The 24,677-nt window shown below is 34.6% G+C and overlaps 3 protein-coding genes across 4 annotated transcripts; 1 reads left to right on the forward strand and 2 right to left on the reverse strand.

Moving 5' to 3' along the window:
• Positions 1–6,227: 6,227 nt before the first annotated feature.
• LOC104792732 (serine/threonine-protein kinase-like protein CCR2) lies at positions 6,228–8,986 on the reverse strand. The gene has a single exon (XM_010518953.3). It carries the CDS (start codon positions 8,681–8,683, stop codon positions 6,350–6,352), a length of 2,334 nt encoding a protein of 777 aa, XP_010517255.1. The 5' UTR covers positions 8,684–8,986; the 3' UTR covers positions 6,228–6,349.
• Positions 8,987–12,615: 3,629 nt separating this feature from the next.
• Positions 12,616–19,617, forward strand: LOC104792734 (uncharacterized). Its single transcript, XM_087454574.1, has 16 exons — positions 12,616–13,574; positions 14,138–14,313; positions 14,422–14,563; positions 14,689–14,741; positions 14,946–15,089; positions 15,179–15,283; positions 15,368–15,493; positions 15,725–15,922; positions 16,156–16,262; positions 16,351–16,513; positions 16,633–16,698; positions 17,241–17,334; positions 17,693–17,805; positions 18,059–18,129; positions 18,576–18,729; positions 18,980–19,617. Exons 1-16 carry the CDS (start codon positions 13,235–13,237, stop codon positions 19,382–19,384), a joined length of 2,457 nt encoding a protein of 818 aa, XP_087310700.1. The 5' UTR covers positions 12,616–13,234; the 3' UTR covers positions 19,385–19,617.
• On the reverse strand, positions 19,259–23,607 carry LOC104699316 (MLO-like protein 12). 2 transcript variants are annotated; one of them, XM_087454575.1, is made up of 16 exons: positions 23,368–23,583; positions 23,127–23,184; positions 22,763–23,007; positions 22,557–22,673; positions 22,409–22,469; positions 21,924–22,012; positions 21,752–21,826; positions 21,566–21,660; positions 21,398–21,447; positions 21,260–21,300; positions 20,991–21,164; positions 20,843–20,878; positions 20,686–20,753; positions 20,540–20,600; positions 19,928–20,338; positions 19,259–19,667 (listed from the first exon to the last, which is right to left on the reverse strand). In XM_087454575.1, exons 1-16 carry the CDS (start codon positions 23,482–23,484, stop codon positions 19,431–19,433), a joined length of 1,935 nt encoding a protein of 644 aa, XP_087310701.1. In that variant the 5' UTR covers positions 23,485–23,583; the 3' UTR covers positions 19,259–19,430. The 2 variants fall into 2 exon arrangements, with proteins under 2 accessions (XP_087310701.1, XP_010412940.2); XM_010414638.3 differs by lacking the exon at positions 19,259–19,667 and having other exon boundaries at positions 19,696–20,338; positions 23,368–23,607.
• Between the last annotated feature and the right edge of the window lie 1,070 nt (positions 23,608–24,677).

Here is a 24,677-nt window from a genome sequence, read left to right on the forward strand (position 1 = left end):
TCCTGTCATATGAACACTTCCCATGCTGCTGATCTTTATTAAAACATTGTTATTTTTTTTACTTCGAATAGTAAGTCCTATCATTTAGGTTGATAATATAGAAGCGTGTTTATTCCAAACGTTTATGTCATAATTAATTGACGCACGTAAAGCAAACTAACGCCGGCCGCAAGCAATACCTGAAATGCGATATATATATACAATATTTGGAAGTGTTCCACGAAGGTTATAATTTTTTGTTGTGAATTGTGATCTGAACATGATTAAATGTGTTTACTATATATATTAAAATCATAATAATAAGCCACTGTTTACTTCACATATGGAACCCATTAAAATACAAATAGATGTTTAGTTATAACTGAAAAATAAGGGGAAAAAAAAATCAAGAAGAACATTTTTGTGGTACGTATAAATAATATCTGATGTAATTCCCAAGATTTTAGAGTGATGTCCACACTAGGACTTGACTTGTAACATGGATGCAAATTTATTTGCTAAAACCAAAATATTTGAGAAAATAGATTCACAGAACACACCCGATGCAGATGGTCCACAAACTTACCATTATTCATTCCATAGATGCGTGTGAGCGAATAAATCTACGTACAACTCTCATAGAAACACACAACAAATATGAAAATATACACTATTATATAAGAGTGCTTGCGCATGCATATAAATTTATAAAGACATGTGATAATCGGTGGATAGACAAAAGTACAGCAAGGATTAGGTAACTAACACTAAGGATTGTTCCTCAGTCTAAACAGATGAGTCAAAGAGAGAATCTTAGTTTAAAAGTTTAAACAATTACTTCATTTCTCTCTATACTTTCTTAAAGCCAATGTCCTCTCGATGAATAGTACGATTAATTAGTTGTAAGGTTATGCGTCGTGCTCTTTCTTTTCATAGTTTGTTGTTACATTACTACAGTAGACAATAGAGATGAGGTGTGCCATAATTCTCGGTTAATAATAGCCTTTATATGCATATATATATATACATATAACAGTATATGAAAGAGATAATTAATAAAATAAAAAGAATATATGCGGAATTGAAATGATAATAATAAAAAATGGATTGGGAAAAAGGTGGAGGAGATAGAGGAATCCATGTGTATCCAAGCACTTGCAGACAAAATGAGCTTCAGAGAAGAGAAAAGCAACCTTTAGCTTTTTTAAGACCACCAGACTCAGAAAAGGAGATTTCAAACACACTCTCTCCTCTTTTAGGGTTCTTATATTTTTCTCTCTCCTCTTCTTTAATTATGTCCTGTGAAAATATCCTTCCTAGCTCCTCACTTAATCATACCCACCACCAATCCATATGATGATGCATCATCATCTGATCTCATGCATGTGTGATGATGATAGATGGATGTTGTCATGGATGTCTATATTTAGTGGGTGTGTGAGAGGCTGAGATGAAAAAGCAACCCCACAAGGCAATCCTTGTTTCACTCTCAAAAGACTAAACAAATTAACCAAAAATAAATACATATGCCCTAACTTTAGCCTTTGCCTTTCCCTTCTTTGTTGCCCCTTTCCTTAGGGTTTCTTGTGGGTCTTTCTTTTTCCCTTTGCTCCTCTTTTTCTTTTTCATTTATCATGTTTTATTTTTTCTTTTTGACCCAAACATCTCTCCTTTAATTTGCTTACCCCTTGTCTACATATTCATATATATACACATATGTATCTCTCTCTCTCATCCCACCCTTAATTGTTTTATATAAACCATTTCTCCTCCTTTCACAATCACCTTCAATCTCTCTCTCCCTCTCTCTCTCTCTCTCTCTCTCTCTGGATCCCCAATCTCACCTCCATATTTTGTCTGTCGATTCTCATCTTCTTCTTTTTTTGTCTTTCAACAAATCGTCATTTAAGGCTTCAAGAACACCAACCCAATCCCTCCAGAAGAGAGAGAGAGAGAGAGAACAAAAAAAAGAGATCTTCAATTCCATTCTCGTACATGCAAATCACAATCCATGCTATAGATTGTTTCTATTCCTCCTTATTTATTGCGTATATCTGTTCATGCATGTCCAGGTGGAAAGAGCATTACTTCAAAATAGAATTAGACATCTGTTTTAGGCAATTAGTTACATAACATGTATACGTCTTCATGACGCATATACATATGTAGATGTATTATATATGTATGCCTGGCTCCCTGTATGCCATACGCTAAGCCCATCGAGTATCGATGACCTCCGTGGATGGCGTATGAGGAGCCATGCATATGCTCATACATATATATACAGATTTTTGTAATTATGTTATGGTATCTATTGAATTGTGTTGAGCTTGTAGAAGTCTCTCTATTCATTGCCTCATCATGTGTAGAAGATTAGAGGTACATCACTATTCCATCATATGGCTTCGACTTGTGATTTCCATATATTCCTTTGATAGATATTTGTTGGTGACCATCAGATTCCGTTCTTTCAATTCGTATTTTACCAGTACACATGTTTGTCATATCACAACACGTCTTACGAGGATTTCTTCTGTGTTCACATCAGTTTGGCATTTTGTTTTGTTTTTTTAAAAGGAAATGGTTGATTATATCGATAGCTAATTATTACATTCCCGTACGGTTCAGATAGCTTTTGTATATTTTCAATCATATCAATTCTATGAATCTGTTTGTATATATTACTTGTGACCTACCCTTGTATCTTATAAACCTAGTGGTGCTTATTACATTTTGGTTTCACACATTTGTTTACACATGCACGAAGTTGCATTACCACACATTTTCGGACTTTGTTTTTGTGAGGTATTACAATAATTGCATCTGGTTTTGTTGGTCTTACATTGAAAATGCCACATATTGTAGTTTTGTAATAAAAAATATAGACTAGCTTTTTTTGTAGTCTATATGTACTTATGAAAATATGTTTATTGTTTACCATTGTAATAATATTGCTAATTACCACTAAAAATAAAAAAGAACAATAACTAAAATTTTCTTGAAGTTCTCAAAGTGATTTACCAATACACTAAGCAACAAGACAGTTTAGATGTACGCTATTAGTATATACTAATATAAAGTCGTAGCCGTTAGTCTCGACGTTATTTACACTTGACTACTTGAGTGATACTATGACACTTAATTGATTATGCACTTCATTAGTTTGACCCAAAAATTTTACACTGTTAATTCGTTAGCCACTTCTTTATTGTGTGTGACAATGGTTAATATGTATATATAGTTTTATAAGATGGATGCTTTGAGATTTGTTTTCGTTTTGCAAAGATAAATGTTTATAGTTGCCTATGCGAAATTAATGTTTTATTTCCTAATTTTACCAATATCAACTGAATATAATAAAATACAAATATTAGTTATATCATTGAATTGAATTAATAAAATGTATAACTTTTAGCATCAATTTTAATTCGTTTATCATACTCCACTACTATACATCTTTTTTTTTTTTGGGGTCATAAGTCTATTACTATGTAACTCGTAGCTATTTACTTGCTTTATGATATTTGTTGTTATAATATTACATTTGAGGAAAAATAGTTAAGAAAATTGAAATGTTATTAAATTGGAGAAACCCTAGGAAAGGGTGAGCCTGCGGTGCCTGTAATTATTCCAAGCATCCATCCAACCACGCGTGAGACTGTTGACACAAACACACATGACAATGTATAGCCTCAACTTTTCATTTTTCTTTTTCACTTTTTTCTTTTCATTATAAGAACTTATGTTTTCTAATAATATTACAGCAATGTCTATAAACATATTTCATTCATGGAAGTCAAGAGAAATGTTTTATCGTTCATATATATTCGAGAGGTTTTAAATATAATATTAAACCATTTAAAGTTTATCAAATTTTAAACTTTACGATATAAAAGACAAAATTAGATACTTACATATGAAAAAAAATCAAATTGTATGGAAGACATTTGAATTTCATGTATTAAACAATTTTTGCTTAATTAAATATTAGAAAAAATAATGTATATATTCCTATCTTTAGTATAGAAACTTTTATCATGGTTTATGAAGGATTTAAATTTATTTATGATAAATTTATAATATATAGTTTATGTTAACAAATAACTGATTTACAGTTAAATCTGATAAATGACAGATTACTTTTATATTGCTTGTGAAATACATATTTGGAAGATAAGTTAGAAACAAGCATAAGTAAGAAACCCACATTGTATAAATCCTGCGTACGTGTAGTCAATAGTCGTATACCATTATATACCAAACTTCTTTTGAGTCTCAATTATTTGATTTCGCTAAGATAGTCAATAGTAGTATATTACAGACTCGTAGCATATCACATCAATTTGAATAAATCATTCGTTTCATCATTTTCTTGTATGCTAATATATGAAGTTTGATGTTGGGACTATAATAAAATCATGGGTGGTAAGGTAATGATGAAAGAAAAAAATAGAAAGAAATAATGTTTTCTTTGCTTTTGGGAATCAACTTTTTTTTTTTTTTTGATATCATCCAACAAATGAATATTTGTTGTAAATAATCATTAAAGAAAATGTGTGTTATAATAATGATAAGGGGATGGACCACACTAGTCCCTATAACTCTTGTGATTGGGTATTAGGGAATGATGAAATGTATTTTTCTAATAATATCAGTCAAAGTAGGTCAACAAAGAATTCTCAACAACCGAGGGCCACGCCTCATTCCACTTTTTTTTCAATCAATTCTTGTTTAATTCGATTTCTAAATTATACTTAGGCCGTTATCGATATATGTGATGAGATGTGATATGTGTGTGTTTTACATATAAGACAGATTCTACCTCTTAGTGTGGTTATTAACTTATTCTCTCCATTGTTTCCGTATATTTAAATCATATACTAACATGTAGAGATATCAAGCGGTATAGTGTGGTTCGGTCCATGTTTAAAGAAAAGCGACCAAAGAAAAATTTGGGATGTAATACTGGTCTGGTCCAATGTTTAGGGAAATCTAAAAAATATAAACTTCGTCAACATATATATGGTATTCTTCAAAACTCAAATTATTTTAAAATTGATCTATTCTAACAATTAAAGATTGTGTTTTGGTTTTCTTTAGACAAAACACAAGGCTTAAAGGCTTTGAGATTTTGGTAGAGAAGAAGAGACGATTTTGGTAGGTACTGATCTTTGGAATTCTAATGTAGATAGGGTGAATTATACAGAAAGTTTGTGGGGAAAACTGCAAAACAAATATCCAATTTATAGCAGTTGTGAAATTCGTGGCAACTTTGGGGAGGGAAATTGCAAAGCAAATATCAGTGTGTACGTGTACGGACGTGTTTTTCATCTAATACAAAACACAATCACTAAACCAAATTGGTCAAATAATTGTCTTTTGTTTTATATTTGCAACATAAGACAGTTATTATTTGTTATATCTTAAATTCTGTCCAAAAATAAATAAAATAAAAAACATTTTAGGTCAAAGTGCCATGTATAGACTCTGATATTATTAGTTTTTGGGCAATTTCCCCTGAATTTGTGAGTTGGTAAATCAGTATAACCAAAAATCCAAAATTGCTCTCCGATTTGGTTAAGTCTTAGTTATTTTCTATGTATGTTAGATAAACTTAACCGGCTCAAATTTGAGCTAATTCCATCAGCTCTGGATTGCACGTGAACATCTGCTAACCAAGTACAGAGTACAGACGTTATTTTAGTAAAGGTAATAAGGAGGTTAAAAATGAATGAATACCTTTTTAAAAGTGAAATAATTAAATCTGCATTTTAATTTTGACTGATAAATAAAAGAAGTGTTCACAAAACATTTAATTTTTAGACTTTATAAAGTCATAGTTGTTTAGTCAATTTGATAAAATATTCATTAAAAATATTTTGAAGGAGTACAAATATTTGATAAAATATTCATTAAAAATCATATTAGACTCTTTTAGTCAATTTTCCATTTATGAGTAAATATGATTTTTAATGAATATTTTATCCATAAACACAACCAAAGTGGAGTGAGCTGAATAAAATTTGGTTTTCAACTGAAATTAAACCATATTTATCTATAAAAAACTATAAACCCGGTTTAACCAAACAGATGTAACAAAAATCGAACCATTAACTCTCGCAAGATCCTCCTAAACATTCCATGGTTCGAGTATGTTTACATTTTGATCATTATAAAACTGCAACTGCAAGTGCAAAATCTAACCAGTAAAACACGTACTTTAGACCTATACTTTCTAATTGCATATATATCAAACAAATCTGTGGGTTTATTACTTTGATAACCAATTATTTTACAATTTGTAACGAGTAAAAAAAAAAAATTACAATGCTGAAAATATTTTCACATTTTGAGAGGCTATATAGCAAATTTAAAAAGTGAGTCCAGACTTGACTATGAGATCAAGAAAACTCAGAAGATTTCTGATATTAGGTCTTTCGTTGGGATTTTCCCTCACAGCAAGCTCAGCTAGTTCAGCCAACTTAAGCAAAGGCTCTACATTCCTTGGCAAACCAATGTTCCTATCGATAATCGCAGCCGCTTTCCCTTTTCTGATCAAAGGAACCGCCCATTCCGCAATCCCGGGAGGATCAGACTCTCTATCGATAGCTTTCCTCCCGCTTAGTATCTCAAGAAGCACAATACCAAAGTCATACACATCACCTTCTCTATCACTATTGCTTGAATCCCTTTCGTTCGAGCTTACCAATCCGAAATCCGCAATTCTTGCACACATTTCACCGTCCAACAAGATGTTTGACGTTTTCACATCTCTATGGATTATTGGAGGATCTACTTCGTTATGTAAGTAATCAAGTCCTCTTGCAGCCTGCAACATGATCTTCAGTCTCATGCTCCAATCTAATTGGGAGAGATCTCCATGGAGATGATCATGGAGCGTACCGTGAGGCATGTACTCGTAAACCAAAAGCCGTTCCCCCATCTCCGAGCAGTATCCTAACAAATTCACAATATTGTTGTGTCTGATTTTGCAAAGAATCTCTAGCTCGGACTCAAAACCTCGGTTGTTAGAGTGAATGATCGTTGCAGCATTCGCTCTTTTGACAGCAACATGTATCCCATCAGACAAAACAGCTTTGTAGACAAACCCGAAGCTACCTCTTCCAAGCTCGTTGAACTCTTTGAACCCGTGAGTCGCGTCTTTAAGCTCCGAGAGACGGAAGAGTTTAGTCTCGCCGAGAGATACAGCGGTTGGTAGATTAACCGACTGAGGGGCGGGATCAGGATCAGCTTCGACAGAGTTTTTATCGAAACAGAAGCAACAAGTCATCTTGCTTCTCTCTTCATCATCTCTTTTACTACCTTTTGTCATCTTTGGAATGAAAGACAAACCAATCAACATCACCAAGAATCCTAAAACAGAGCATCCTATAATGATCACCAATCTCCGTACCTCTCTCTGTTCTTTCTGCTCGTGCGTCTTCGATTTCGCAGCTCGCATCTTACAGATACCGTAACAAGAAGTGTTCTGACATAGCGAACAAGGAGTACAGACTCTGTCCGCGTTTGGATTACAAGTGCTGGATGGGAAATAGCCTTCCAAGCAACTGATCCCACACCGTAAACATATATTGAGGTTATGAAACGAGCACAAGCTAGTGAGCTCAGATTCTTTCAAGATACTTGCGTTGAAAGCAAACGAACCATCACCACAATTACCGCGAGGGGAACACACCCCGGGGCTGCATAACTCCAAAGGAGGACTATAATCAGGTTTCGAAGAATCATGGACTCTCCAACAATCAAGAACCAAATCAAGCTCTCTAACACCACAAGTTGTTGAATCCGAAGACGAAATCGCCACAAACCCTGAAGTATTAGGAGCTGATGATGATGATGTTAGGTTTCTTCCCCAACACTCAACTCCATGATCATCCTCACGTATACCACAATAATGATTAGCACCAGCTGAAAGAGCTATAAACCGAGGCCGGTTCGGTAACGTACCAAACTCTGTTTCATCACCAAAGCATTGAAGTTGACCTGAATCTTTCGAGACGCCACAAACAGAGTTCCTCCCAGAAGCCAAAACCTCGAATTCTTCATTATTGGAGAAACCTAAACCGTTTGATTTAGGTCCCCAACAAACCAAGTCTCCATCTTTAGTAACACCACAAGTAAACCCATCTCCAGAAACAATCTTACGAAACATGAGACTATCTATGTAAGGACTATGAAACGAAGAGTTCCAAAGAAGACCAGATGTGAAATTGGTGCTATCACTATACTCCCAGCAATGAACAGGACCATAATCAGGACCTGAATAGTACAATCCACTAATAGCACAAACATGGTTGTTGCCAGAAGCGATCTGGGAGTAAGAATTGAATTGAAAAGCTCGAGGAACGAGATTCTCAGAAGGATCTTGAAGGTTCCAGCAAAACGCACGCGAAGTGTTCGACGTAATGGCGCAGAGAAAACCTTCACCACCTGAGAGCGAAGTCATGGGTGGAGAATAACCGGAGATTTCACCCGGGGGACGGTTTAGTGATCGGTTAGTGTTTCCTCTATCCCAACAGATGACTTCTTGCTTCCCGCTAGCGTCAATGGCGCAGAAGAATCCGTTTTCGCCAAAAGCTGCGGCGATTGTTCCCGTTGAGCCATACCCAGTAACAGTAATGATGATGAGTGATGATGAGATGATGAAGAAGACGAAGATGATGATGTGGGAATTGGGTTGCATTTTTTTGAGGTTAATGTGTTTGATGATGAATGTTGTGGTGGTGAGATGATGATGATTGTGGAAGAATCGATCTGAGTAGACATGTTATTGAATAACAGAGTTCTTTGGTTTTGTCTTTAAAAAAAAAAAAAAAAAGAATAAAAAATATGAAATAATAATGGAAGTGAGCTGTTTATGTCTGCTGGGCGAAGAAGGTTCATTGGAGAGAGACAATCAAGTTTACAACTTGGTCAGGTTGATCGAACTTACCAATCCAAGTTTCTGTACGGACATTTAACTGTGTGAAGTGAGGATCAGCTCTGTGTCTATGTCATTGGAAATGACGACGATGCATAAAAAATACTACTATTTATATTTACCCAAAACAGTAATCCCATAAATTAACTGTGATTTATTATTTTTTGATAGATAACGATACATATATTGATATATATAGCCTAACACAGTATGATAATTATACTATAATAGCACACATTTAATTGTTTTGCCAATAAAAATTTGGAGATGAATATAAGTAGTACTACTCCTATATAACAACTAATATAGTCAGAACTTTTAACAGTAGATGGTGGACTTCTAACAGTAAACTTTATTTTATTCCCAAAGTATTTAGTCATCATATAAGAAAATTTTGATACATGTCAAATTGAACCATGTATGAAATATATGTTTTAAATGAGTCACACCACAGTACGTAAATCGCATGTGTAGTATGATAATCTTTCAGGTAACTCGTACACATAACATAATTTTACGTTAACTTTTTTGTCCCTGCAAAATACAAGTAATTATATAGTTAGAAGCTTGCATTTAAAAAAAAAAAAATTCGTTCTACAAAACTTACAAGCAAGACTTGAAAAAAACTTGGGTTTCTTTAGCAAACCAAGACAATTTAGATTTAGAGAAAAGAAATAAAAGTGGTGTCGTGCAAATTAGAGTACGGTCAAAGGGGTTAATAGTTGACTTTGCCTTTAATCATAAGTTCGAAAAGCACATGCATGCCCTCTCCACGTGATATTAGCTTAAACAGTGCCGTTAATTATCATATCCATCCATCATCCCAATTTTCTTGTTGTCAACATCAGTAGTATCTCATTTCCCCTATATCTATCTCTATGCAAAATTAGACTCGAAATCTCATTCTTCAATTTAATAGTGAATCCTTTAACCACTAGATCACATTAGTTTTTCTTAAATCTATGCATTCGAAAATGATATTTATATGAGAAACCTAAAACATTACTAGCTAGTGGCAAGAAAACCAGAATATTACTCAACATGTTCATAATAAATTCACAATGACCACATTACTATACTGGTCAACAATTCTAAAATATACTAATACGTTGCCTGAAGTGCATTTACCCACATTTTCAGTTAATAAAATTGTTTAGTCTATATAGTAAAGATATCAACCACAATTTTTGTGAATAATTAATAATGTTGGTGAGAGACTGAAAGAGTTCCGAATTTACCGTGAAAACGCATCAAACGTCGTCATTGTTCACACTCGGATTAAAAAAACGTAATTAATAATTCAGCGTCAAGTCTCCGATCGATTATGTGTTTAATCAAGGATATTCTGTACATTAAACTCCAACTATAAACTACGTAATACCATGTGAACATTGAATTAAAGAATTAAACAAAATCAAGTGTTGGGATAATAATAATAGAAGAGAAGATCTCAAGCACACAGGATCACACCAGATTTAATTAGGGCAAAGCTTGAAAAAGAAAACACAGTGTTTGGAAAGGAGAGAACATCGGCTTGTGTTAAGTGGGTCAAGTAGATACTGCCTTCTAGATCTGTCTTTTACTCCAACTCATATACGTTTACATTGATACATTCATAAAAATTTGATATAATACACATATACAGCCACTTGTCGATCTTATTTTTTGTTGTCATCATTGAATTACAGGTTGTTCTTACACATTTTTCATTTAAATATATATCTCCTAAAACACAAATAAAATTCTCTATTATTAGGAATATTTAACAGTTGGATAGTTGATTTCACACAACGGGGGGTTTGTGTCCGGTCGTCACGGGACGAGTTAGAAGAATCGTAGGTTTTGTAGGGTAAACATACCGCAGATTGCAGTCTGTAGAAGTCATTGTTTCATGCAAATTGCAGACCAGACCGTGAACCTTTATATTTGCTCAAATAATTAAAAAATCTATAGAATATATTGTCTATATATTCATACTATATTTTAACTTCGATAAACGATGAACAGTTTACGACATAGCCTATTATTTTTGAACAAAAGGCGATAGAATATTTTTTCGATTTGTCATGTTTGTGAATGTCCAACATAGATCACATCAAAGTACGTATTATAATTTTGTCTGTTTGGACTAGCTAGTTAGGATTTTGTGATCTGTGATTAACTAAGAAAAATAAAAGAACATATACAAGTTTAATCAAAAATATATATATTTCGATAAGAGTGAGTATTTTGGGTTGCGATGTGGCATGATCTATGTGTTTTGAGTTTAGAAAGGACTATTATTGAGTAGTAATTGTACTTTTGTATAGTTTATGAGTAGGTTTAATTTGATTTAAGTGGATTTTATTCGATTTGTGATCCGTTTATATGTCTGAAAAAGATTGGACCGACAGGCCCGTTCCTACCGTGCCGGTGATACTATACTACTGTAACTAATTTATCTTATTACCATTTATTACAATTCTTACCGCTTTGTTTTTTGTTTTTACCAAACCGGTAAAACCTTATCACGCTGACGTGGATCACTCCTCTCCGCCACAAAATATTGAACTGGAAAAAAGAAAAAAACAAATTCAGTCGTTGAATTTGAACAATGATTTTCATTTATACAAATAAACATATTTTCTATTTTTATAAAAATAATTTTATTTTATAATTGCAAATCAAAATAAATACAAATATAAATATTATATTTTTTTCTATCATTTATACTAATTTATGCAAAATAATCTTTAGTGTCATTTTATATTTGTTTCATATATTACATATCTTTTATTTATGATGATTTATGGTATTAAAACGTCATAATTACACCACTATTTTGGTGCATAAATAACGTTGGCAATACTACAACACATATAGTGAGAAAATCGTAATGCTATTTGCTATACGTTTTATGTGACAGTAAATTCCAACAATTTAGAGTTGCAAATGTGCGTTATAATTATACGATAATGTTGCATTAATACGACATATCTAGTAATAAATCAGTTCATTGTAAACTTGTGCAATATATGTCCAGCAAATGCAAATTTGAAAAGCGCAAACAGTACCAAAATAGATGTGTCTCAATTTTGTTGCAATGTCATGATTTGCAACAATATCTTAAATTATTACACTCCCTCGTTCTTTCCATTGCTGGTTTGTTTTGGTGTTTGTGTGTTGTTGCTGAGGGTTTGTTGATGTCGTACCTGGTTTGTTTTGGTGTTTGTGTTGTTGCTGAGGGTTTGTTGATGTCGTATCTTATTCGACTAACTAGGGATAGAGAGCAATCAAAAATATCCTCATGTGATTGGCATTTTGAAAGTTTTTGTCGAGACGGTATTGATGTTTGGATTTACATTTGTGCCCATCTCCATAGAGTAAACCTTTATATTTGCTCAAACAATTATTTTTTTATAGAATATATTGTCTATATAGTCATACTATATTTTAAATTCGATAAACGATAAACAATTTACGACATAGACTATTATTATTAACAAAAGGCGATAGAATATTTTTTTCGATTTGTCATGTTTGTGAATGTCCAACATAGATCACATCAAAGTCCGTATTATAATGTTGTCTGTTTGGACTATCTAGTTAGGATTTTGTGATCGTGATTAACTAAGAAAAATAAAATAAAAACATTTACAAGTTTAATCAAAAGTATATATATTTCGATAAGAGTGAGTATTTTGGTTTGCAATGTTGTACTTTTCGGTAGCCTCTATCCTTGGTCCTCTTCCTTCTGCGCTTGTAGGTCCTTGGGACATCGACTCTTGAGTTTGTAGTCCCGCGACTATTGTTCTCTTCCGACTTCTTCGTTGATTTTGAGAGCTTTTCTTTTGGCTTTGTTGTTTTAATTTGTGTTTCCCGCGTATCGGGCTTAAGCATCCGGGGATATTTCTGTGTTCCGCCGGCTTTAGGATTTCAAAACCGCATTCCACCCTTGTATTCTATAGTTGTAGTATATAATGAAAATGTTTAAGTGAAAAAAAAAAACATGTATAAAAAAAAGATTGGGCCGATAGGCCCGATACTATCGTCCCGGTGATACTCTATATTGTTACTTTGATTTTTATTTTACCATTTATTAATGTTGATTTTCTTACCGCATTGTTTTCTGTTTTTACCAAATCGGTAAAACCTTATCACGCTGACGTGGATCACTCCTCTCCGCCACAAAATATTGAAACTGGAAAAACAAATTCAGTCGGAAGCTTTAGGGGACGACGGCACTCTCACTATCTCCATCTCCTCCGCTCCGATAACTCTCTGATGTCTCATCGATTTCACAATTCTAACTAAATTCGTTTTCTCAGATCAAACATGGCATCGGTATCTCCATCGCCGTCTTGTTCAACTATACCCACGCCAGTTCGTCGCTCGTCTCGATCACCTTTCGCCGTTGCTGAATTGAGGCGATTGAAACAGAGAAGAGCTATACCACCTGTGTCCGTAGGTCTCGGACACTTCACCGATGTCGTACGCAGTGACTTTGATTTCCTGAAGAATAAAATCGGAATCGGACTCCGGTGGGCGAACGAAGCTTTCCGAGTACCGGAAGTGACCAAATCCGCTGAGGAACTGTTTTGGCTTCGGCATCTTGAGGATCATCGTGCTTCTACTAATTCGGAGAAACAAGCTTGGCCTCAACCTTCATACTCAGGTTTGGTTCTTCGATTTCGTGATTTTTAATTTGTTGCCTGACTCATTAACAGAACAATGCTTTGATCGATATATGAGTTCTGAACTGTTTGATGCATTGCTCGAGATAGTAGTCTTATGATTCAATGGTTGTGACTGTGATTATAAAGTTGAGAGCTTTAGGTTGGAGTATCAGGGGAAGTCGATTACTGTCAGTGATTAAGATGAACGAGTAGATTGGATTTTCCAACCAAAATCCCTATTGCGCTTGATCTAATGGTATTCCTGTAGATTGGAGCAAAGGTGATGGGAATATAATAACTGACAAAGAAATGTATGTAGGCATCAGCTTATACCGCTTTCTTAGTATAATATACGCTAATTTTGGTTTCACTTTCTGTTTCTGAGAACTGCCTACATTCTCATTATCATCATTGAAGTAATCAGCCTACTCATCTGTAGTACTGTATATTCCTGTAATTATTGGTTGTATTATCTGTGGCCCCTTCCTCATGTATTCGTCTTGTTTATTTTATTTACTGTTAGTGGTGATCATTTGCTGATGCAGTTCCAATGGTTTGGTAGGGCTCTCTGGTGTAGACTTGTTCATGGCTGATGTCAAAGCTTTGGAGGCATATGCTGGTTACTTTTACTGTCTTTCTAAGATGTGGTCAAAACCACTTCCTGAAGTTTATGATTCGCAAGCTGTTGCAGATTACTTTAATTGCAGGCCGCATGTCGTTGCCTTAAGACTTCTGGAGGTATCTGTTAGAATTTTTGGTTGATATATCAACAACACACATAAATATTCTTGCTTTTCTTGAGCAACATATATGGTGGAAGTGATTTTGATTGATTGTAATGTATAGGTATTTTCCGCGGTCACGATTGCTGCCATCAGAGTACGAACATCAGCTTCTGACAAAGGCAAAAATTTAGAAGCTTCAGAGCAGAATTTTGGGATGGTGTTGAAAGAAACCATGCTACGTTTGGGCCCTACTTTTATCAAAGGTCTGGCTATTTGCCTATTATTGTGAAGTATGAAACTATACATCAGTCACCATTTACATTTAGAGCCATATATTACGTACTATGCTCTGTTGCAAATAATAGTCCCCTCTCTTCTTCTTGTCCAGTTGGTCAATCGCTTTCCACCAGGCCAGATATCATTGGGACCGAAATCTCCAAGGTCAGATAGAAGTTATGTTTGCGCATGTCTTAATCTTTTAGCTTCTTATTGTCAATTGTATTACTTTGTAGGGTTAATGTAATGTCTTGCAAGTTCATGTTTCCATGGGGTTTTCTCTGTTCTGCATGCATTTGGTTTAGAAATGCAGCTGTCTAACTAATTTCGTTTTTATGTTTTTAACTTGGTTATGATTTGATACTGCAGGCTCTATCTGAACTGCATGACCAAATCCCTCCCTTTCCCTGGCCTGAGGCTGTAAAAATCATTGAAGAGGAATTAGGTGGTCCTGTCGAATCATTCTTTAGCCAGTTTTCTCAAGAAACTGTAGCAGCAGCATCCTTTGGTCAGGTATTTACTCTGGTTTTTATCTTACAAGAAGTAATCATCATATGAATGAACAAGTAGGATGCAAGCCTAATAATATGCTATTTTTTTAGGTCTACCGAGGAAGGACTCTTGATGGTACAGATGTTGCAGTGAAAGTTCAGCGTCCTGATCTAAGACATGCAGTGCTACGCGACGTTTACATTCTGCGACTTGGGGTTAGTGTGAATCTACTAAGTAATGTCAAATCTATCTGCTTGAATCATGTCATAGTTATATGATATTTCTTTGAATTGTTGCAGTTAGGTGTACTGAGAAAGATAGCAAAAAGAGAAAATGACATTCGTGTATATGCTGATGAGCTTGGAAAGGGTTTGGCTGGAGAATTGGACTTTACTTTAGAGGCTGCCAATGCCTCTGAATTTCGGGTACTGGAAATTTTACAGAAATTAATGCTTTCTGCTTCTTCTGATAGAGAAGTTGATTTTGTTCTCTTTAAGTATGATGTACTCATTGTCGGTCCATGGCTTAACTTGTGCTTTATCTAGTTTGTGCAATTAACTTCCAGATGCTGTAATGTGCTCCCATTCTTGCTATTATCTATTTTTTTTCCTTATTTATTTTTTTGTTTTTGTTTTTGTGTACTTCGTTTCTTGAAGGAAGCCCACGCACGATTTTCCTATATCCGGGTTCCAAAAGTTTATCAACATCTAACGCGCAAAAGAGTCTTGACCATGGAATGGATGGTTGGCGAAAGCCCAACCGATTTACTCTCAATATCTTCTAGTGACTCTGATCATGACCTTCAGAGTAATGAGAAACAAAAATCTGAAGCTAGAAGGCGTCTTCTTGATCTGGTAGGTTAACGTATGCTTTATAGTAATGGTATAACCTCCCGATATTCTATTTTAATGTTTATTAGTAAAGGCGTGTAACTGTTTGTTTATGACATTGCCTAATTGACTCAGTGAAAAAAAGTATAACTAATCTTGCATATGCCTTCAGTTGTTTGTATTGAACTGCATGTGCCATTTTGCTTGAATATATGATGTTCGAGTGGCTTAGATTTTCTTTTTAATTTTCATTGTAGGTGAACAAAGGGATAGAGGCAACTCTAGTCCAACTCCTTGATACCGGAATTTTGCATGCAGATCCACACCCTGGAAATCTCCGTTACACAACCTCAAGACAAATAGGGTATCTTTTGACCATCCTTCAGCATTACTCAACAAAATCTGACTGTGGCAAGATGATCTTGATTTGATAACCATGTTTTTTATGCAAGGTTTTTGGACTTCGGTTTAGTTTGTCGGATGCAAAAAAAACATCAGCTTGCCATGCTTGCATCAATTGTTCATATTGTGAATAGCGATTGGGCGTTACTTGTTGAAGCGTTGATTGATATGGATATCATCACGCCAGGCATTAATACCCGTCGTTTTACTATGGTAAGTAAATAATTCCCTTGTAGCTCAAATACTGTAGTGTATTTTAAATAAGAGTATAGCTGAAAAATGCTGAAGAAGTTGCTATCCTCATATCTTATGATTCTTGAAAATAATTACAGGATCTGGAATATGCATTGGGAGAGGTTGAACTTAAAAACGGGATTCCTGATATCGAGTTCACCAAGGTGAGACATGTATTTCAAAAACTGTTAGTGCAACTTCATTGACAAAAACATATATACGTGGAGTATCTACCCCAAAGACACCCTAGGTCTTTATAAGCCTACCCTAACAAGAAGGACTAAGATTATCTAAGAGTTCGGAATGTGGAGGGCTCTTTAGCTCAACGAACAATGTTAGGGTAAGTAGCAAAACCTGAATGCGAGAACTTACAGGAATAGATCATAAATTTCGTCTCCATTAGAGAGGCAAATATGTTTATATTTTTGACCTTGAACTATAGCACATGGTATACCTGATTAGAAGATTTTTTTTTTCTTGCAGTTCTTTTACATTCTTCTCTGTGGTAGTATCCTTGTTCCTAGGTACTGTAAATTGCTAGGATGCTAGGAAGATCCTTCTGCACTCATATGTTTAAGCAGATTTTATCTTGTAGCTCGTACATGGGATGGCAGAATGCAACCGATCTACAATTGTTCTACTTTTATCTTCTGAATGAGTACCATTGGATTCGCTAATCTTTCTTCCAATCTTTCTAATTTTCAAGGTGCTTAGTAAAATAGTCAAAGTGGCCCTGAAGTATCAGCTACGCATGCCACCATACTTCACACTTGTCCTCCGTTCTCTTGCTTGCTTGGAAGGTACTTGTGATTGAATCCTTGATTCATTGTTTGATTGATCAAATAGAATACCATTAAAAGCATGTATTGAATATTCGGAGAACTTTCGCCTTTTGAGCTGGTATCTGCATCTGCATGGATCGTGTATTATGTATGGTCAACGTTAACTAATATTTTCTTAACGTGGTGCCTGGTTGTTATATGGCTGTGATAGAAAAACAATGAATTCTATCCAGGAATTGATGTTAGATTCATGGATGACTTCATAAAATTTCATTTGTTTCCATTACTTGGCATTTTGTATCATTCTTTTTGTTGGCTTATATCCTAGTTCCATTAAATAGTTATCAGCGTTCTATTCATGTCTTACCACTACCAGGTCTGGCTGCAGCTGGAGATCCAAATTTTAAGACATTTGAGGCTGCATACCCTTTTGTGGTTCAAAAACTCATCACGGAAAATTCAGCTGCAACAACGAAAATTCTTCATTCGGTATTACTCAGTTTCTAATGCTATTTAAGTGACTTCTTAGATTTCACAGCAAAATAAGATGGAAACTTTGTATTTCACGTCCATGAATACTTTTTATATCAGTTCTAGTACATCTGGGAATTCAGTTATGAATCATTTCTGGAATTTGCACTAATTGATTTTCATCGTGCATTCATTCGTTCAATGTGAAAGAGAAAGATTATATCTCTTAGGTAGACTGGATAAACTAATTAACTTCTGATGGTGTATGTAGGCAGTCCTTAACCGAAAGAAGGAATTCCGATGGGAGAGGGTTGCCCTTTTCCTGAGTAAAAGTTCTACAAGGTATAGTGAATTAGATATTTGAATTATGTCTAGTTATCTTATAGCTCTGCTGGATAAAGTGGGGGTTGCTAGGTAATATGGCAAAGATGAGAACTTTGTGCCCCAGGGTCTCTTCTAAGTTCTAAGTACTTTCTTGGGGTCAGCAACAGAGCACCATAGTTAAATTACAGAAGTATCAGATCAATATATTTCCGAATTGTGTGACTGAATTTAGTTACAAGCAGTCACATGGCTCACAACAGAGAGCAAGTAATAGGCATCTAAAGTAGCTTTGACTGCTAATGATTAGATATTGAAATATTGAATGATCTTTACTTGCAACTCCTGTCGTATTTATTTCCTCTTTTTTTGTTTTGGTAAAATGTGAAGTAATTTCTTTCCTCTTCATAGTTCACTATCTTGTATTCTAGGTCTCTGTATAAGAAATTGTTTTATACCTTCTCTAGGAAACAATCGTCACTGGTAACGTTATCGAGGGATGAAACTTCTGATGATAGTAGTTCCAATCTAACGGACAAAGATGCTGACAATGTAAGTTCGGTCTTGAGACTTTTGGCATCCAAAAACGGTGTGGTTCTTAGAAGACTCTTGATGGCTGCGGTTAGTTTCTACATTCTTAATGCTATTATTCCGGTCCTTTTGCCAGTTATCTGGCCTCATAGATTAGTCTTTAACAACTTAAACAGGGAAGAAGTTACTTTTGTCGTTATGGTCATCATATCTGCTATTATAAACGATGATATTTCCCCATGTTGGCTTTAATTTGTGGTTTTGAGTCGATTTAACTTAATTTTGAGGAAATAGATCTTCAAATAATAAACTTGGTATGGTTCTCTGCTTTGATAAACAGAACGGAACTTCACTGATCCAGACATTTATTTCAAGAGAGGCACATGTCATCCGCCAGAAACTTTGCACTACGATTGCAAATACCATGTACCAATGGATGGTCGGAATCCTCAGAGTTCAATCCCTTAAATTCGTTGCTCTTCCAGACCCACCAGCATCTTCAGGAATCAACATTACAGTCCAAGACTTCAAGATGCTAATCAGCGACAAACGTGTTAGAGTGATACTAAGAAAGATACTGGAATCTGCAAAAAGTGACCGAGTCTTGATGCTCAGATTATGCTGGACTTCCTTTGTCATGTCTCTCACCACTACTGCTCTTGCTTGTCATCGGTTTGTGATCTCAGTCTCTGAAGGTTACATCAACTACTTATCTATGTCTGCTCCAGTCGCACTTCGTACCTGAACATCTCACAGAGACACATGACCAGAGCATCTAATGTATATTCTTGTCAAGACCCAAACAAAGGGTTCCTTAGTAAGGGGGAGAGAGATTCCATAGAAAGACAAGATTTTAGTGTATAGAGTTGTTCCATATCTAATACTATCAGACAATCATATCTTCCGATGCATAATGTTAAAAATCCTTTTCTTTGCTTCAAGAACACATAATAGAATGCTCTCCACCATTTGTAGCAACCCTTTCCCTGCTTTTTTTTTGTTGTCGGCCCCTTTCCCTGCTTTAGAACCTAAAAAATGCAAGTGGGGCATTATAAGTTAACTAGATGAAAAATCTGTTTACTAGTATGATGATATAATATATCATAAACGTTTCGATCTTGGAACTAGAAGCAAAAATCATTACAGAAAAAAAAAAAAAAAAAAGACAAAGAAATAAGAGAAGTGTTCATTCTCAAGATTATACTATTTACAAAGAATGAACAGGCGCATGTTAAAAAGTATAGAGAGGTTCCTATTACTTCTTGAACGTAAATTCAGGCATATCAACCTTGACGTGTTCAATAATCTGCATCTCTTCTCTAACAGGGCTTGCAACGTCAGCTTGGGGTTGATGACTATTGCTGAATTCAGAATCTGTGATCTCACGCTGGTAAGAGTGATTCTGAGATTCAGGGTCGAAGAAATGATGATGGCCATGGCCATGGCCGCTAAAGTCAGAGAATCTAGGAGGAGAAGGAGAGGCAGTAAAGCTGGTTTGTTGGTCGAGGCTGCGGTGATTATAGTTGTGGAGGAGATGCACCGGTGACATGCCATGTGTTGGCGTAGTAGGGCGGCTCGACTGAGGTGTGTTAGATCCCGAGTGTCCATGTTTTGTCTGTTTCTTTGCCGTGTGGTGCCATTTCTTCAATGCATTGGCTACCCTATCGTTGAATATGGTCGGCCTCATTGAAGTTCCCATCTGCAATCACATAACGTTTTAGTGTTAGAAAAATCCTAATCGAGAACCAATTAATTTTGGAATTATTACTAAGTAATTGGTTCTGATGATATGGAAACTTAATAAATCCGGATAATTTACATATTTCTATGGTAAAATTTTGTAGCAAGCCCTTGATAGTTTCAAACATGACGTGTATCAATTTAGATTTGTAAGTTGTACCTGAGTAACAAGAGCATAGAGAGGTAGAGTGATGTAGCTGCATAGAACTTGTATTAATACCCTGCCGTAAACAACAAGAAGTCTATGTTAGCGTCCATAAGATAATATTTTAGGTACACTATATATAGTTGAGGAAGTTAACATACCCCATGCTGATCCTAATTGCAATATCTTCGGTTTTGTGATGGAAGCAGTTTCTGAGTGTGAATTCGTACTGCAACATTAATTTCAAAACCATAATCATTCATTTGTTAAAATCATATTTAAAATTGGAAAAAAGAAGGTTAGATTGTTATTGCTTACAGTGCTCCAAACAAAGAAAGCCAGTTGAAATGCATTCTGTAATAAGATAAAATTACATAAAAGAGTTAAAAAAAACACAGATGAAAAAAATAAGAAAAATGAGTAAATACATACATGTATAAGAGTAAATAAATAAACTAAAGTATACCGTGAAAAGAACCAAGTGAATGAGGAAGAGAATGAAACGAGGACGACCAAACCAAAAGAGATCATCACCCGGTTCAACCACAGGAGCTCCTTTAACCACATATCCTTTATCTTGAATCCTTAATCCTAACTTAGATATTATCATTTGAAGTTTTGCTCCTACTACCAATATCACCTTCAATTCACACCATGATACAATTATTATTTGTTCACGCAACTACGTAATTAATAATTTGAAGACTTTGAAGTTAAAAAGTGTTTATTACTTACAAGCAAGGGGATGAAGGGCAGCCAAAGATATGAATTCCATCCTATTTTAATTTGAAAAAAAAAAATTGATGTTAATAATTTTTCATTGTTACATAGTCTGCATAATAGCTTAAATGAAATGAAATGATAGAGACAAACCATGTGTATTGGTCAATAAGAATAAGACAGCAATGCACCATATCAGTGGACTGCATTCACACAAAGATGTGAACAAGTTAATCAGATGATATTTAATAGTATTGTGGAAGATTAAAATTATTGCAAAAAACATTATTAATGATTTTTATTTTTAATAAGGGACTGTACCTTATACCCACAACCACCTTGAAATCTTCTTCCAAAGATCTTTGAATGTATTTTTGGAAATCGAAACGAGCTGCACTTCCTGCTGGCAAATGCGCCTGCACCAATTCAGCCATTGGATTAATTAAGTAATCAACAATTTAGAAGCAAAAAAACCTAGCTTAGAATTTAATTGTAATGATTACTTACCATAATAAAGCCATGTCTTAGTGTAAGATAATCCACTTTTGTCACTGATCCAAAGAACTGTCTGAAGAAACATGTCTGCATGCATCCCCCGATTTATCCATAAGTACTTTTTGTTGTCAATTTTTAACCAAATTATAGAAAATTATTAAAATAAAGAAACGCGAAAACTTACAATCCAGAGGGTAAAGGAAGACTTGCTCCAAATGTTCAAATGTCTACGTCCGAACGATGTATCTCTTGCAAATCTGAACCTCTCTGGATCTATAATAGATTAATAGTTAAAAAACGTCCCATTGAATTAAATAGATTAAATCATAGGACATAACGTACACATATATAGTTATGTAAGAAAAAAATATGAGTCAAACAAAAGGCGGTGTGTCGTTGGATAGACTTGGTTATCTAAGTCTATGAAAATAAACAACTAATCATTTTAATAAACTAACTTGAGATATGGATGAATAAATAAATTCGACTGCTACGCGATCATGATGTTAACGTTTTCCAAAGTCAACCACCGAAGAAAATATTTTATTCAGTCTTTCTTTAAAAATAATATCAATTTTTTTAACTAATGTACAGTATTTTGGTTTTCTTTGACTACAACTACAAAAATAAACTCTTATGGCGATTAGATAATGGTGTGTATGAACATACCATTGGCATATTGGTACTCAATTGTTTTGGTCTCTCTCTCCCATGACTTCCATTTCTTCATCTGCAGATTACATATCCATATTTATATGTGACAAAATTGAACATATACATTTGAACTTGTGCAAAGTGTATAGAGAAGATCATGTACCTTGGTCTTCCCCAAAGCATAGGTTATAATGCAGTAGAGAACATGAAAAACAGCGAGCACAAAGATGAAAATATGCAGCTGGTGGATACCATATGCAGATACTAATGCTACTTTCCCCTGGAAAAGATAAAACAAATAAAAATAAATATATAAGATTCTCAACCAAAACCTGGAAAAAATAGAGGGTCTAAAATAATAAAACATACCTTCGCTGCGCATTTGTCATAACCCTTGGTGGCTAAACTTCGGCGAGGACTATAAAAGTCGGTGGAGTCAAAGTCTTCAAGAATTTTGCGGCCATCGTCGACATAATCTTTACCGTATTTAGCGATTTCTTGTTCGTGGCTACAAGGATGCCAAGTTTTAGCAACTGTTTTTGGAATGCAAATTTGAGAGACTGGATCTTGCAATACCACCAATAGAAGCGATATGAATCCCAGTAGCATCAATTCTATATTCATGACAAACCAGAAAAGAAAAAGGTTTAGTTTGGGAACCAAAATAGAGAAAGATCATACTATATTGTATATAAAAATTGGTCCTCCAACGATATATAGAAAGTGTACTTGCCTGCTTTAACCTTTTCAAGAGCTTCATGTAAAGCTTTCTTGTGCTTCTTTTTAAACCACTACAGTAAGTCAGAATGGAAAAATGAAATTTTGATTTAATTAAGTTGTGCAGCAGTTAATTTAATATGTACTCTTCATTATCATTTGGAAATCAATTAGCAAAAAGACTAGAGAAAAGAAGATTTGAATTGCATATAGTTCTCCTAAAAATGGAAAAGTGAAGGAGAAATAAATATACGTACGTGACTAATAAAGTGCAAGAAATACTCGATCAAGATGGAAATGAAAAGGAGAACGAAGCAAACAACAGCAATAGCCCATGTTGGTGTCTCCTCCAGTGATCGCTCTTTTATCGCCATCACTCCAAAAGTCTAGTTTCTAATATTGATTAGCTTTTAGGGTTTCACAAAGTTTTATCTATAAGGAGTAAAGGAGAAAGAGATTAATGAGATATTTTGTTTCGGTTATGTCTCTATATATATGTTACAAGAAAACAAGATGCGTATGTAATATACATGCGTTGTTATTTTTTCTCAAAGAGAATAAATGAAAGTCAAACAAGTGAAGGCCGCAATTATTTATTAGAAAAATAATGGAACGAAGACTTTTGACTAATTCAAAGATAACGAGTTGAGATGAAGTGGCCTAAGGAGACTGGTAACGCCGTGTGAACCTAGCTACCACTTCTTATCGCATACCTCAAAACAAAATTTTCAATTTTAAATGTAGTTTTCTCGGTCGTTTTGATAAAGACCGAAACTTGTTCATGAGGCGCATTCATCATTATTTTATACATTATGACTTGATCCAAGAAATGATTTGTGGGAGTTATTATAAATTTACTGAATGAAGTTAAATGTAAAAATTCGTATAAGAAGAGAAAAGCTTATACTGTGAAATTTATTCATGTAGCTATGAACCAGTTTATCTATTTATTTTTGGGAATAAAACAGCGGCCAAGCGTTAACCGAGGTGAAACTAGCGGTCATATAATTGTGAATATTCCATTAAATATATTCTTAGTTCTTCTTATCAACTAGTGTTGAAATATATTTTTAAAAAAAAAATTCCTAGTAACTTGTTTGTAGCCAAAAAAAGTTACGTAATGAGTTCATTCTTGTGACAGCTTATGAAAACGTTAAACCGGTTTTGGTTTTTGGTGGTTGCCTAAAAATGATTTATGTTTCTATGCCATAACAGGATTGAAATCTCCAAAGTGAAACTTTTCCTTCTTTTGGAAAATTCACAAAATTGCAGTATGATTTATGTGTTGTACGTAATGTCGTGTGTTACAGGTTGGACGACTATTCATCCGCAGTCTGGACATAGTTAGGTATGTTGGTTGAAGACGGTAGACCATATATCACTGATAAGATGTTGAGATATTGATTTCCATAAATACTGTGATATACTGAATACTAAAAATCAAACCATTAAAAACAAAACAAAAAATTGTGACAAGGGAACCCAATTAAGCAAGGTGGTCTAGTTATTCGATTGTTAAAAAAAATTACAGTTACACATTTTCACACATATGCAGTTGCGTTACCGA

Source organism: Camelina sativa, chromosome 6 (genome assembly GCF_030686135.1).
Source record: "Camelina sativa cultivar CO46 ecotype springtype chromosome 6, ASM3068613v1".
In the NCBI taxonomy this organism is placed as follows: Eukaryota; Viridiplantae; Streptophyta; class Magnoliopsida; order Brassicales; family Brassicaceae; genus Camelina; species Camelina sativa.

What these genes read in the sequence shown, in the direction of transcription:
- LOC104792734 (XM_087454574.1), top strand. Translation starts at nt 13,235, where the DNA reads ATGGCATCGGTATCTCCATCGCCGTCTTGTTCAACTATACCCACGCCA. An exon ending in GAAGGCGTCTTCTTGATCTG is followed by an intron (nt 15,923 to 16,155) that starts GTAGGTTAACGT and finishes TTTTCATTGTAG; the next exon opens with GTGAACAAAGGGATAGAGGC. An exon ending in CAACGAAAATTCTTCATTCG is followed by an intron (nt 17,806 to 18,058) that starts GTATTACTCAGT and finishes TGGTGTATGTAG; the next exon opens with GCAGTCCTTAACCGAAAGAA.
- LOC104699316 (XM_087454575.1), bottom strand. Translation starts at nt 23,484, where the DNA reads ATGGCGATAAAAGAGCGATCACTGGAGGAGACACCAACATGGGCTATT. An exon ending in ATGACAAATGCGCAGCGAAG is followed by an intron (nt 22,674 to 22,762) that starts GTATGTTTTATT and finishes TATCTTTTCCAG; the next exon opens with GGGAAAGTAGCATTAGTATC. An exon ending in GCAATTAGGATCAGCATGGG is followed by an intron (nt 20,601 to 20,685) that starts GTATGTTAACTT and finishes TGTTTACGGCAG; the next exon opens with GGTATTAATACAAGTTCTAT.
- LOC104792732 (XM_010518953.3), bottom strand. Translation starts at nt 8,683, where the DNA reads ATGCAACCCAATTCCCACATCATCATCTTCGTCTTCTTCATCATCTCA.